Genomic DNA, 12183 nt, shown 5'->3' with positions numbered 1-12183 from the left:
GCAAAAAGTAAAGAAGTACTTGTGGCACCTTAGAGACTAACAAATTTATTTGAGCATAAGCTTTTGTGAGCTACAGCTCACTTATGCTCAAATAAATTTGTTAGTCTCTAAGGTGCCACAAGTACTCCTTTTCTTTTTAAGAGGTGATAGTTATCTCATTGTAAAACCTTAAGTGGAGACAAGGCACTTACAGTGTTTACAATGAGGCAAACTAGGCCAAAGTCAACACTCTCCTCCCCCCACTGCCCTGTGACTGACCTCCTCTAGTTTACCTTGTGTTGAAAACTCAGTGCTGTGGCTCCAAGAGACTGCAGTAAATACAAAGTGGAGACAAGACACCATAAGGTAAACTAAGTGAGGTCAGTCACAGGGCTGTGAAGGGGAGGATAGTGTTGACGTCACCTAGTTTACCTGGTGGTAAAAACTACCTTTTTTTGTCAGAGAAGATAGAGCCAAAGATTGCTTCTTCCCCTCCAGCACATCACTACAGGGACAGAGTTAAGGTTGTTTGGGTGCCTTGATGTTTGGATTCCTTTTAAGTTTATTCTTAACACAATATTTCCTGGGCTTTTAATGCTTTGGTTTTTTTGGTAACTGGAACCATATGATAAATTACTGATATGTACTCAAAATTATGTTTAGCAAAGTAGGTTAACTGGGAATAAATACTAATGATGCAACTAGTAACACCTAGTTCTGACAACGGATGAACATTTTGATTTGCTGCTTGCTTTGAAGACATTTTTCTTGTAGCCTTTAACAGGGAATCCCAAGAATCAGAAATGTCAAACTTAATATGTGAAAGTGTAACATGACCAGATGAATGTTCTACTGATGAGAAGCTTGCATATATCAAACCTTGTTGTAACTGAAATGGAAAAAGCTGGGGCCAGTCATACTGAGTTTAGTGCCAAGACGATTCCTAGAGATTCTGCATTACTCAAAGAAACAGATTCAAGTGCCTTCTGTAGTAGATTATAGGAATCAAAATAGCTATCTCTGGGAAGATTGTTTTAGAGATAAAAATCTATTAAATTTCACCCTGTAAAAAGCTATTTTAATGGAATTCACATTTTAAAGCATTTATAATCTCCCCAAATTAGATATTAACAAATATTCTGTTGTAAATTACCAAATTAGCACAATGGTCAACAGCTAAAATGCATTTTGACAGGATATTACCATTTTAACAAATCCACAATGCCTTTCCCTGTTCTCAAACAGCTGTTCTGAAGATTAAATTTAAACTGTTGAAATTTTACCTAACCTATTCTTGTAAAAACTACAACTGGACAGAAGTTAAGTAACTGCTCCTTGAAAACTCTTTGTAATAATTGAAGATCAAAGATGTTTTTCATACTAGCTATTTATATTCCATAAATACATTACATTTAATTCAGAGTATTTTTTTTATTTTGAGCCTATTATTTCACATTTTGTGAATATTTAACATTTTATGATGAAAATGTCAACTACTACTTATAATAGAAAAGCACAAGATGTTAAGTGCAGTTTATTAACATTGCTAACATGATATGACCAGTTTAAAAAGTTACAAAAATAAAATAAATTTGATATTTTCTCTTTGCTTTTATGCTACTTGCCAAAAATTGCTCTTTCAATTCTCCTTTTCTGTTTGCACTTCACTACTTTTTGTCATGCTCGCTCAACTTTCAAGATCTTTAACCATGAAACACTTACTTAGTCTCTTTCATCTAGTTATGCTGGGCTATCATATAGCCCTAGGAAGAATTTCTGGTTATTTGCCACTACATTACCAGTTTAATACCACAGCAAACATGATATGCTAAAAATGCATGTTTGAGTGAAACATATTACATTTTCTACATACATAAACTCAAAGCATGTATAAAAAGAACCATTATCAAATTGTGCAACAACCGTTTCATACATTAAACCATATGGCAAATCCTATGTTTTATTCCATCCTTTAGAACAGATATTAGGGAGTAACTACATCAGTTCAAGTGATTTTTCTTTGAAATACACAAGAAATATTTAAAGGGCAAAATACTAAAGAGAATAAGCTCCTTCCCACCCCTTTACAATGTGGTGTGTTTAATTTTACTAATCTATTTGTAGTTAAATGATTTATTACAAGTAAAGAAAAAACTTACTCTAAAATAAAATTCTTCATTCCATTTTGGATTCAGTGTCTGTAAAAGAAATTAATTTTTTAATGTAAACAATAATTGATTTCAAGTCTATTGCAGCTGCCAGTATATTTGCAGCTACTTACAAGTGCATGCATGTGACAATCTTTGTTATAAGTCAATAAAAAACAACCTTAATATTTCATAGCAACAACCACCAAGCATAAAAACATTGCTGTCAAATGATTTTAAACTCATCTACCAAGCAAACTGAGCATGGGAGGGTATTTCAGCTGGATGATCCAGAAATAGATGTTAACTATAAATAGGAATCTATCAGTAGAAGGGATATGATTGAGGATCTATGCAGAGAGATTGTAAGGAAGACTAATCTTAATGAAATGTTTTATAATATAAACCAAAGTAAGCAAAATGACCAGTTTTTAAATACAAGGATGAGTTTAGTGCTCCAAAGAAAGTTATGGCTCTAGACTGCAAAAAGGTAACATTTGTTTTTGTTGAATTTTCTTAGGGCTCTTTTCCCCCAGTTTCCCAAATAAAGGCTATGGAGCACCACAATTTTGTATTAATGATTTGAGTAGAATATGCAATTAGCTTACAACCTAAAAGGAGACCAAGTATAAAATTATCAAAATGAACAGATTAGCAATAAGAATATTAGCAATATATGTCATTCAGTTTTTGAAAAAGAATAATCTGAAGTGCCCATTCAGCTCATTTTAATGTCAAACGATTTTCTCACACACACACACACACACACACACACACGTACACACGTGCATCCTTGCCCCCTGCCCCTCTCCCCCGGCTCTCTCCACCCTTATTATTGATCATCCCTGCTCCATACAGCTCAGAAAGTTAATTCTCCCAAAAAGCCAAACACGGACCTGAGGCTATATAAAATTGTATATACAGACCACAAGCTGTCCTTAATCACAGGCTCAACACCAAGTATCAAAGCATACTAAACAATCCTATGTCTCAGCACATTTCAAGGAAAACTGCAGTGATTTGTTTTATTGCCATGCGAAATACTTGTTTTTAAGCTTCCTAAGTCTACCATGCCATTTTTTAAAACAAGTTAAAGAAATACGTGTCACTGTTTCAATATTTCCATTGTTGTGAGGGTCAACAATCCCACTCAGAGTGAGGGCTTTTGTTCTAATTGGCAGAGGGAAGTGAGGTCTTGCACTTAACTCAATAGTATTTCTCTGTCTATGTAATGCAATAGCTTCTGAATGCTTTATCCACTTAATTCCAAAATTTCAGGGAATGTTCTAAGCATCAGTGGGCAGAATCCTCATGGTTTTGGTGAAAACTGGAAAAGCAGGAGAAGTAAAAAGAGGAACACATGGAGCTCTTGGCATCTGATCAGCACCTTCCAGCATAGCAATACCTCCATCTCAGCTCTGCCCATCCTCCCAATAGTTTTTAAATGTTGACATCCTGAATGATCTATCTCCCAGACAGAAAAACAAATGGTGGGGTGGAAAATAGGAAGAAATGAAGAATGGGGGACGAGTCCCTGACATGATGGGGGATTGTGGGGAACACAGAACTCCTGGCTTAATGGGGTAGGAAATTTTCTCCCCCCACACACACCACCCCTCCCCAACAAACCCACTCTCCAGTTGGTAATAGCTTATCTAAAGTGATCACTCTCCTTACAATGTGTATTATAATCAAGGTGGGCCATTTCCAGCACAAATCCAGGTTTCCCCTCCCCCCCCCCCCCCACCCACTCTCCTGTTGGTAATAGCTTATCTAAAGTGATCACTCTCCTTACAGTGTGTATGATAATCAAGGTGGGCCATTTCCAGCACAAATCCAGGGTTTAACAAGAATGTCTGGGGGGGGAGGGGGGGAGGAAAAAACAAGGGGAAATAGGTTACCTTGCATAATAACTTAGCCACTCCCAGTCTCTATTCAAGCCTAAGTTAATTGTATCCAATTTGCAAATGAATTCCAGTTCAGCAGTCTCTCATTGGAGTCTGGATCTGAAGTTTTTCTGTTGTAAAAAAACTGGGGGGGAGGGAGAAAATTTGGATTTGTGCTGGAAATGGCCCACCTTGATTATCATACACATTGTAAGGAGAGTGATCACTTTACATAAGCTATTACCAGCAGGAGAGTGGGGTGGGGGGAGAGAAAACCTTTTGTAGTGATAATCACCCATTTTTTCATGGTTTGTGTGTATAAAAACATCTTCTGTATTTTCCACAGCATGCATCCGATGAAGTGAGCTGTAGCTCACGAAAGCTTATGCTCAAATAAATTGGTTAGTCTCTAAGGTGCCACAAGTACTCCTTTTGATTTAAATCAAAGCAATTTAAATCTACTATTTTAATTATGACTTAAATCAGAAAACAGGAAACCTTGATTTAAATTACTGACTAATTTTGTTTTGCATTTGTAAATTTTAGTTATTTTCCTAAAGAAAGGTTGATTCTCATTGGCTAGTAACCATTAAAACTTGTTGATTTTCAACTAAATATAGCCTCCTTTACATTAAATGTGGTTTGTTTGTTTTTTGCTAGCCAGGAGGATATGCTTATATCTATACATGTTTATTTAAGCAATTACATTTTCTTATTTTTATTATGTTAAGAAATGCATCATTCACCATTTTCTATTTATTAGATCATTAATTTTTTATTCATGATCTGTATTAAGAGCTGTCTGGATGGAAATTAGAAATCAATTAAAGTGAACAAAAACATAAATTAATTTATTTTTTAAAATTAGTTAATTACCTTAAAATGTGCTGGATACATAAGAAAAAAAAGTTTATCAAAACATGTTTTGCATTTAAAACTGATTATTATAAAATTAAAATATATTCTGGACATGAATAAGGCCCCTAGCTATGACAATACAAAATAATAATAATAAATGATAATCATCATCATCATCTGTGGTTACTGAATTTATTGTTTCTGGTAACCATGTCCTTCAAGATTTTAGTACTAGTAGATGTCATCAACTCACCCTAGTTTTTACTATAAACTGGAAGAGGAAAACAAACTTCCTTGCTTTTTCAACTCCAAATCAGTTTTTTATCTTTGAATGAATGAGCCATTAACTGAACTAGTTGAATAAACTGAATGAAGAAAATATTCTCTGAACCTTCAGAAAAAACTACTGCTATCAAAAGCTGATTTTGCACTTCAGTACACTGTGGTTTCCATGTGCTTAGCCAGTGACTTCCACTAGTTCAGTGGTTTGCCTTTCTTTTAAGCTTAGGCAGCAAATATGTACTTATTTTTTTATTTAAATAATTTTAATGGATGAAAAGTTATCAATTTAAAATTTAATTTTAAATAGATATATTTGTAAAAAGGAAAAAAAGTTATTTAATTTAAATTAAAAATCTGATTTTTTATTTAAAAAATAAAATCTATCAAGAAATGAACTCTTATTCCAGTATAAAGAGTGGACTTTTTTTTTTATTCATACAGTTTAAATCCCATCCCAAGCGACATAAACTAATCTGAAAAAAAGGCACTCTTCAACTGGAACAACAATATATAAATAAAGGAAAGAACACATACTATCTCTCTTTAAATTCAAACCCTAGGCTCTACTAAAAAGACTTTCCCACACAGACCACGCTTACACATTTTCCATTGATATAAAAAGAATAAGAGTGCATACTGTACAAATAAAAATTCCATGATAGCAGGATGACACGTGAATCCTACTTATGAAAAAAAAAACTCCATCATCAAAAGAAAGCTTCCCACATACCTATATTATTTTGTTATAAATGTCAAAGGTATTTAAAAACAATTTCCCAAAATACTATGTTCTGTGCTGTTACTGTAGCAACTTAGTAGAGCTGAATTTTTCACTAAGGACTTTTACCAAAACTAAAAACAGATTTGGAGAGGCTCTGACACTAAAGTTAGTAGAGCCCAAAAATATATTTTAAGGTGGACAACATAAGATCAAAAACCCTATTATAAAAAAAAAAAAAAGGAGTTTCCACATCAGTGTAATTAGCAAACACCTGAGGTTTTATTTTTTTAATTCCTTCAATTTCAATTCTTTTTACTTTTAATTGTTCATACTCTTAGACCCTGGTCCTGCAAAGAGCTCCAAGGAAGCAGATCCCTGTACCCACAAGGTATGTCTACACTGCAATGGACAGCCAGCATTTTAACTCAGCCTCAAGCCTTCTCCTCCTCCCTCTCCCCCCCCACTACCAACACATAAACTGTGCTAACCCAGGGTCTGAGAATGCCATGGGGGTTGAGGGTCCAATACTCATTCAAGCAGGGACCCAGGGTTCAAGCCCTATTGCTTTGTAGTGTAGATGCAGCCCCACTGGATTCGTGCTCTGGAAATCTGCTAAAAGTATTCCACAATCCCATGGGCCAACGTTCTTTGTCCTCTGGACAGTCACTGCACCACAAAGGGCTGGTGCGGCCACATTTTGGGTGGGTCAGGAAGTCTGAGAAATTGGACTCGGGCCCACATAATGCAGTGTAGATGCTGGAGCCCCAGGTTGGGACCCCAGCTTCAGCAATTCCTAACCTGGGGTTACAAATAAGTGTAAACACTCAAGCTTTAGATTAACAAACCCAAGGTTTGCTACCTTGAGTTCTGCTAACTCTGGGTTTACATTGCAGTTTAGACATATTCACAGGGAGCAATATCATGGCCCCCGGTGACTCTTTTGCTTTTCAGACAGCTTAGACAACGTATTCTTTGTTCCACTGTGTCTCTCTCACGTACTGACATGGTGCTGCATGTTTTGAATATGAGGTTCTCACAATTTTTAAATTTTACTTTATTTGTAATGATAAAATGAAACTGAGGGTGTAGGTTTTTGTTTGTTGTTTTAAAGTTTCTTTTCTTGTATCCTTTTTTACTCTACAAATGGGGAGGTCTTGTCAAGCTAGAAAAACTGTATAGTGGGGGGCGGGGGGGGAGAATCAGTGAAATTATGATACCGAAGGAGACAATACATCAAAAAGGTTTTAAATAATTATTGTAAAATAGGATAGAATACTAGGGCATGACTTTTCTTTTAATCTTTATTAAAATTATTGCTTTTTCCCTTTTTGCATAACATCCAGTCAACTTTAATTGTAAGGAAGCAGGTAACCTCTAAAATTGTGGCTAATAGTGTCTCTCTACACTTTTCACTGAAGCTAGAAATTAAAAAAAAAAAAAAAAACCCTTTAGGTTTGGTACCAGTTGGAAATGATTTTTTAAAACATCTTCAGAGATCATTCAAAAATGAATTTCAGTAGCTCACAATTCTGCCCTGCATTTTAATGCCCACATCAAATATTTTAAAATAGATATAGAAAGACTTGGGAGAGAAGACTCTCAGAAAGACCATTCTGTTAATAGTCAATTAATTGTTCACATGCCTGCAATCAATTAAAGAATATTTTATGATAGCTTAATATTATTTTTAAATAAATCTTACAAAAGCAAGCAACATTGCAATTCAACACATCAAATCTCAGCTGAGAAGCTTTGGTTATAAAGTCATTATTTTATGGTTCAGAGTCTGCACTTGGCTAAAGGCAAATGCATGCACTAGCTTGAAGAGTTTGATTTAGAAAAAAGAAAATGTTATCCAGTATACATACAAACATGCACAGACAGTATCTTTCCATCAATGCTGTAATATCATGTACAGAAGAAACATGCTCCAGCATTCTCAATACTTCCAGAACACAGTCAAGTAAGAATCAACACCTACCTTTTTTATAGTTTTTGTCTGCACCAGAGCAAGTTCTTTGTTCTCATCTGCTACATACAGAGAAAGTTTCACATAGGGGTCACTGCAAAAGAAGATGTCACATTTAATAGGGTTATAATTTTACTGACAACTATAATAGATGCAAATTGAATGTGAATTGTTCATTTAGTCTCATTACACAAATAATTAATAGCCTCAAATACACCTAGTAAAAAACTTGTTTCCTGGGACAAAAGTCTCTGTATTAAACCTATTTTAACATTATTTAAATAAGCAAGTGCAAACAGAAATATTTTAAATACCGATTATAGTATCAGAAAATGAACTGAACATTTGTTTTTTCCACATAACAAGAAATGAGCACCTCTTGCCTGAATCCAAGATGTAACAGTAGAATAATGTTACTTTAATGGTGATTTTTTATGACTGAGATGAGCAGCTTTCTAGCTCAGAGGTGTGCAAACAAAGGCCCGTGGGCCACATCCGGCCCGCGGGACCGTCCTTCCCGGCTCCTGAGCTCCTGGCCCAGGAGGCTCACCCCTGGCCCCTCCCCTACTGCCCCCCCTCTCCTGCAGCCATGCCGCGATGCGGGCAGCCAGACTGTGAGCTATTGCCGCTCTGAGCGCCATGGTAAGGGGGCAGCGCGCGCACACAGTGGTGCAGGGGTTGGGTAGCGGGTCCCAGGGGGCTGTCAGGGGTCAGGGAGCAGTTGGATGGGGCGGAGGTTCTGGGGCGGTCAGGGGTCGGGGAACAGGGGGGATTCGATAGGGCGTGGGAGTCCCGGGGGGCCTGTCAGGGGGTAGGGGTGTGGATAGGTCGGGGCAGTCAGGGTACAGGGAGCGGGGGAGGTTGGATGGGGGTGGGATCCTGGAGGGGTGGTTTGGGGTGTGGGGTCCCAGGAGGGGGCAGGCTGTTTAGGGAGGTACAGCCTTCCCTACCCAGCCCTCCATACAGTTTCGCACCCTGATGTGGCCCTCGGGCCAAAAAGTTTGCCCACCCCTGTTCTAGCTGTTGCACTTAAATGATAAAAAAAAGTGTGTGTGTGTATATATGGGTAATACTTAGGCCTGCTTCAGTCCAGGGGATTGGACTATACAGGTCCCTTCCAGTTCTAGATTTCTGAGAGAGATATACATACATATATATACACACACACACACACACACACACACACACACACACACACACAGAGAGAGAGAGAGAGAGAGAGTGAGTGTGTGTGTGTGTGAGGGTGGGTGTGTGGGTGTGGTCCTACTGAAGCAGGATTAGGTATTACCTAGAGGATGTACATTGTCAGGCCCTGCCGACTTGAAGACATCTAACTTGCCTAAGTAATTCTTAAATGTTTTATATTCTGCAGACCTTCATCCAATTTCCCATTGGTCCACCATACCCATTTAATAGAAATAAATGTTTCATTCAGAATTAAAATAGTAATTGACCAAATTCTAACCTTTGGGTTTTGGAAAAGGTATATTGCAAATGGCAGGGGCCATAAGGTCAAGTGGTCACAATTTTATTGAACCATAAGATATCTCCTAAAACACATGTACTGGCACCAACCAAGAGGAGTGTGGGGGAAGGAGGAGTTAAGACCACAGCCTCTTCAGACTGTCAGCATGTCCCCTTCTTTTTGATGTTCCATTCTATAGCATTCCAACATTTCCTGGGCCTATCCAGTCCATCTTACTCCCAGGCCTGAGGTAATTATGAAGTCTTCTACTAGTGCTTGGGTCACTATGTGAATCCAATCCCCTTCTCTGGTGAAGCTGGGCTTATACCAAATTTGTAGGAAGAAGGCATTATCCCTAACTCCCGAACCCACAAAAGCAGCTGCCATTCCCCTTCCATATTAATTTTATCTCCACTGAGGGAAAAATCTCACCCATGCAGCCAGGACCAGCTGCTTGCTACAGCTCCACTAGCCTCCAAACTCTTTCCTTACCTGATTTCTTCTCTTGGGAAGGAGAAAAGTAAACCCGTTCCTAATATTGCCCCTAGAATCCCATATGTTATGCCCCTGTCATAAATATAAACGGAAGGGTAACCACCTTTCTGTATACAGTGCTATAAAATCCCTCCTGGCCAGAGGCAAAGTCCTTTTACCTGTAAAGGTTAAGAAGCTCAGGTAACCTGGCTGGCACCTGACCCAAAATGACCAATGAAGGGACAAGATACTTTCAAATCTGGAGCAGGGAAAAAGGCTTTTGTCTGTCTGTGTGATACCTTTGCCGGGAACAAATCAAGGATGCAAGCCCTCCAACTCCTGTAAAGTTTAGTAAGTAATCTAGCTAGAAAATGCCTTAGGTTTTCTTTGTTTTGGCTTGTGAAATTCGCTGAGCTGGAGGAAATGTGTATTCCTGTTTTTGTGTCTTTTTGTAACTTAAGGTTTTGCCTAGAGGGATTCTCCATGTTTTGAATCTGACTGCCTGTAAGATTATCTTCCATTGTGATCTTACAGAGTTGTTTTCTTATCTTTTTTTGTTCTTCTAATAAAGTTCTGTTTTTTAAGACTCTGATTGGGTTTTTGGCGTCTTAAAAATCCAAGGCTGGTCTGTGCTCATCTTGTTTATTCTCAAGCCTCCCCAGGAAAGTTGGTGTAAGAGCTTGAGGGGATATTTTGGGGAAATAGGAACTCCAAGTGGTCCTTTGCCTGATTATTTGTTAAATCACTTGGTGGTGGAAGTGTTTTACCTAATCCAAGGGCAAAGACTTTGTGCCTTGGGGAAGTTTTAACCTAAGGTGGTAGAAATAAGCTTAGGGGGTCTTTCATGCAGGTCCCCACATCTGTACCCTAGAGTTCAGAGTAGGGAAGGAACCCTGACAGCCCTTCCCTGCCTTACCACCTGAAAAAGATGGCGAAGTGTTAGGGTAACATCTAGGGCCACTTTGAAGTGGCAGATTATTGTGATCCAGCAGACTGATTAGTGAGTCCTATTGAATCAAAGCTGCACAGTGGGCCACCCAGTCTCATTCCTATGAAAATGTGCATGGCAGTATGGAGAAGTCTCAAAGTATATGAAAGAACTCTCACAGGAGCTGAAGGAGAAGAGAACCCGGTATGCTCCAGGAACCTGAACTACCCCCTACCAAGCTTGTGCAACTCCCAATATCACCATTCACTCTGGGGTATCAATTGCAGCCTGCCCTTTATGGTTTAAGTGGCAGCATATTGGTAGGACCCAACAAAGCAATTAATGCATCCTGCTACAACTCTGCTACACAGCAGAGAAGCAGAATAACCTCACACAGACTCAACACCAGAATGTGGGACTGGACCATTCACTCCCACCTGAAAAGGAAAGAAACCCATAAGAGAGCAGTAGCTAGACTGCTGAACTCCTTCCATGTCATCTTTCCAAGGATGCAACACAGCAAATGGGATGGAATCTGGGCCTGACTGGAGAAAGGATGCACAAGACAGATTCAGATGATCATCCAAATTATTTGAAAGGAATTTCTGAATCCTCTATGTTTTCATCCCCACTACTTTTCACTATCTGAAATCCAATTAACTAACTAAACTGCTTGATAGTATCACTGTGGCACGCAAGTAAATTTACACCACACAAGAATTTTAATTTACCTTTGAAAATGAAATATTACAGTAGGATGAAGGAAAACAACAACAACTCCACACTGTGCTGCTCATTATATCAATAGCTGAGCTACCGCAAATGTAATTAAATTCACACTAATCACCCTGGTTTAAATGAGATTAAAGCATCACACTGATAATAAAAAATGCATCTAATTCATATGGAACTGTAGATTGTTTAATGCACAACATTTACTATCTAATATTTACTGTCACAATAACCTAATAAAAATGCAGAGTATACCAGCCAATAATTGAAAATCAGGCTATTTTGTTAGACTTAGTAAAATATTGCCTGGTGGGGAGGAGGGCAATATCCAGCCATACCAAATACACCTTTCAGCCTCTGGCCTCCCACAAGGCCTAAATGTCCTTCACAATATCTTGCTTTTATTGTCTCCAACCTACCACCACTGGCTGAATTTCTAGCTCACTCTGTTCAACCACTGGATGTGGGGTGTAAGGAATGGTATTGAGAGATTATCATGGCTATTAAACCTTGTTCTTGTTCATACCAACATAAATCTGGGAGAGCAAATCTATTCAATTTTATAGAATTAGCCCCTGTATAAAAGAGATCATAATCAGGCTCTCAGATTTCCAGCTGTGTTGTATAATAAAAAAATTTGAGGGGGCTGCTCATTAAGCAATCTGGCATTCGGAGTATACATGTAAATTAAGCATGACATGTCAGTGGACGGTGCACAGCTTGTCATATTTGGAGTTTCAGC

The 12183-nt window shown here is 38.1% G+C and overlaps 1 protein-coding gene across 8 annotated transcripts in view; it reads right to left on the bottom strand.

Annotated features, from left to right (window-relative positions):
• Positions 1–12183, bottom strand: part of NEDD4L (NEDD4 like E3 ubiquitin protein ligase) — a 363163-nt gene that overhangs the window by 193502 nt on the left and 157478 nt on the right. For all 8 annotated transcript variants that reach the window (XM_077816704.1, XM_077816707.1, XM_077816708.1 and 5 more), the window contains 2 exons: positions 7855–7936; positions 2139–2177 (listed from right to left, as the gene is read on the bottom strand). In XM_077816704.1, the coding sequence (XP_077672830.1) occupies positions 2139–2177; positions 7855–7936 (121 nt within the window). The remainder of the gene's footprint in view (positions 1–2138; positions 2178–7854; positions 7937–12183) is intronic.

This window comes from Eretmochelys imbricata, chromosome 5 (genome assembly GCF_965152235.1).
Source record: "Eretmochelys imbricata isolate rEreImb1 chromosome 5, rEreImb1.hap1, whole genome shotgun sequence".
Taxonomy (NCBI): domain Eukaryota; kingdom Metazoa; phylum Chordata; order Testudines; family Cheloniidae; genus Eretmochelys; species Eretmochelys imbricata.
The sequence above is the reverse complement of the archived record's forward strand: the minus strand, read 5'-3'. Positions and strand labels throughout refer to the sequence as shown.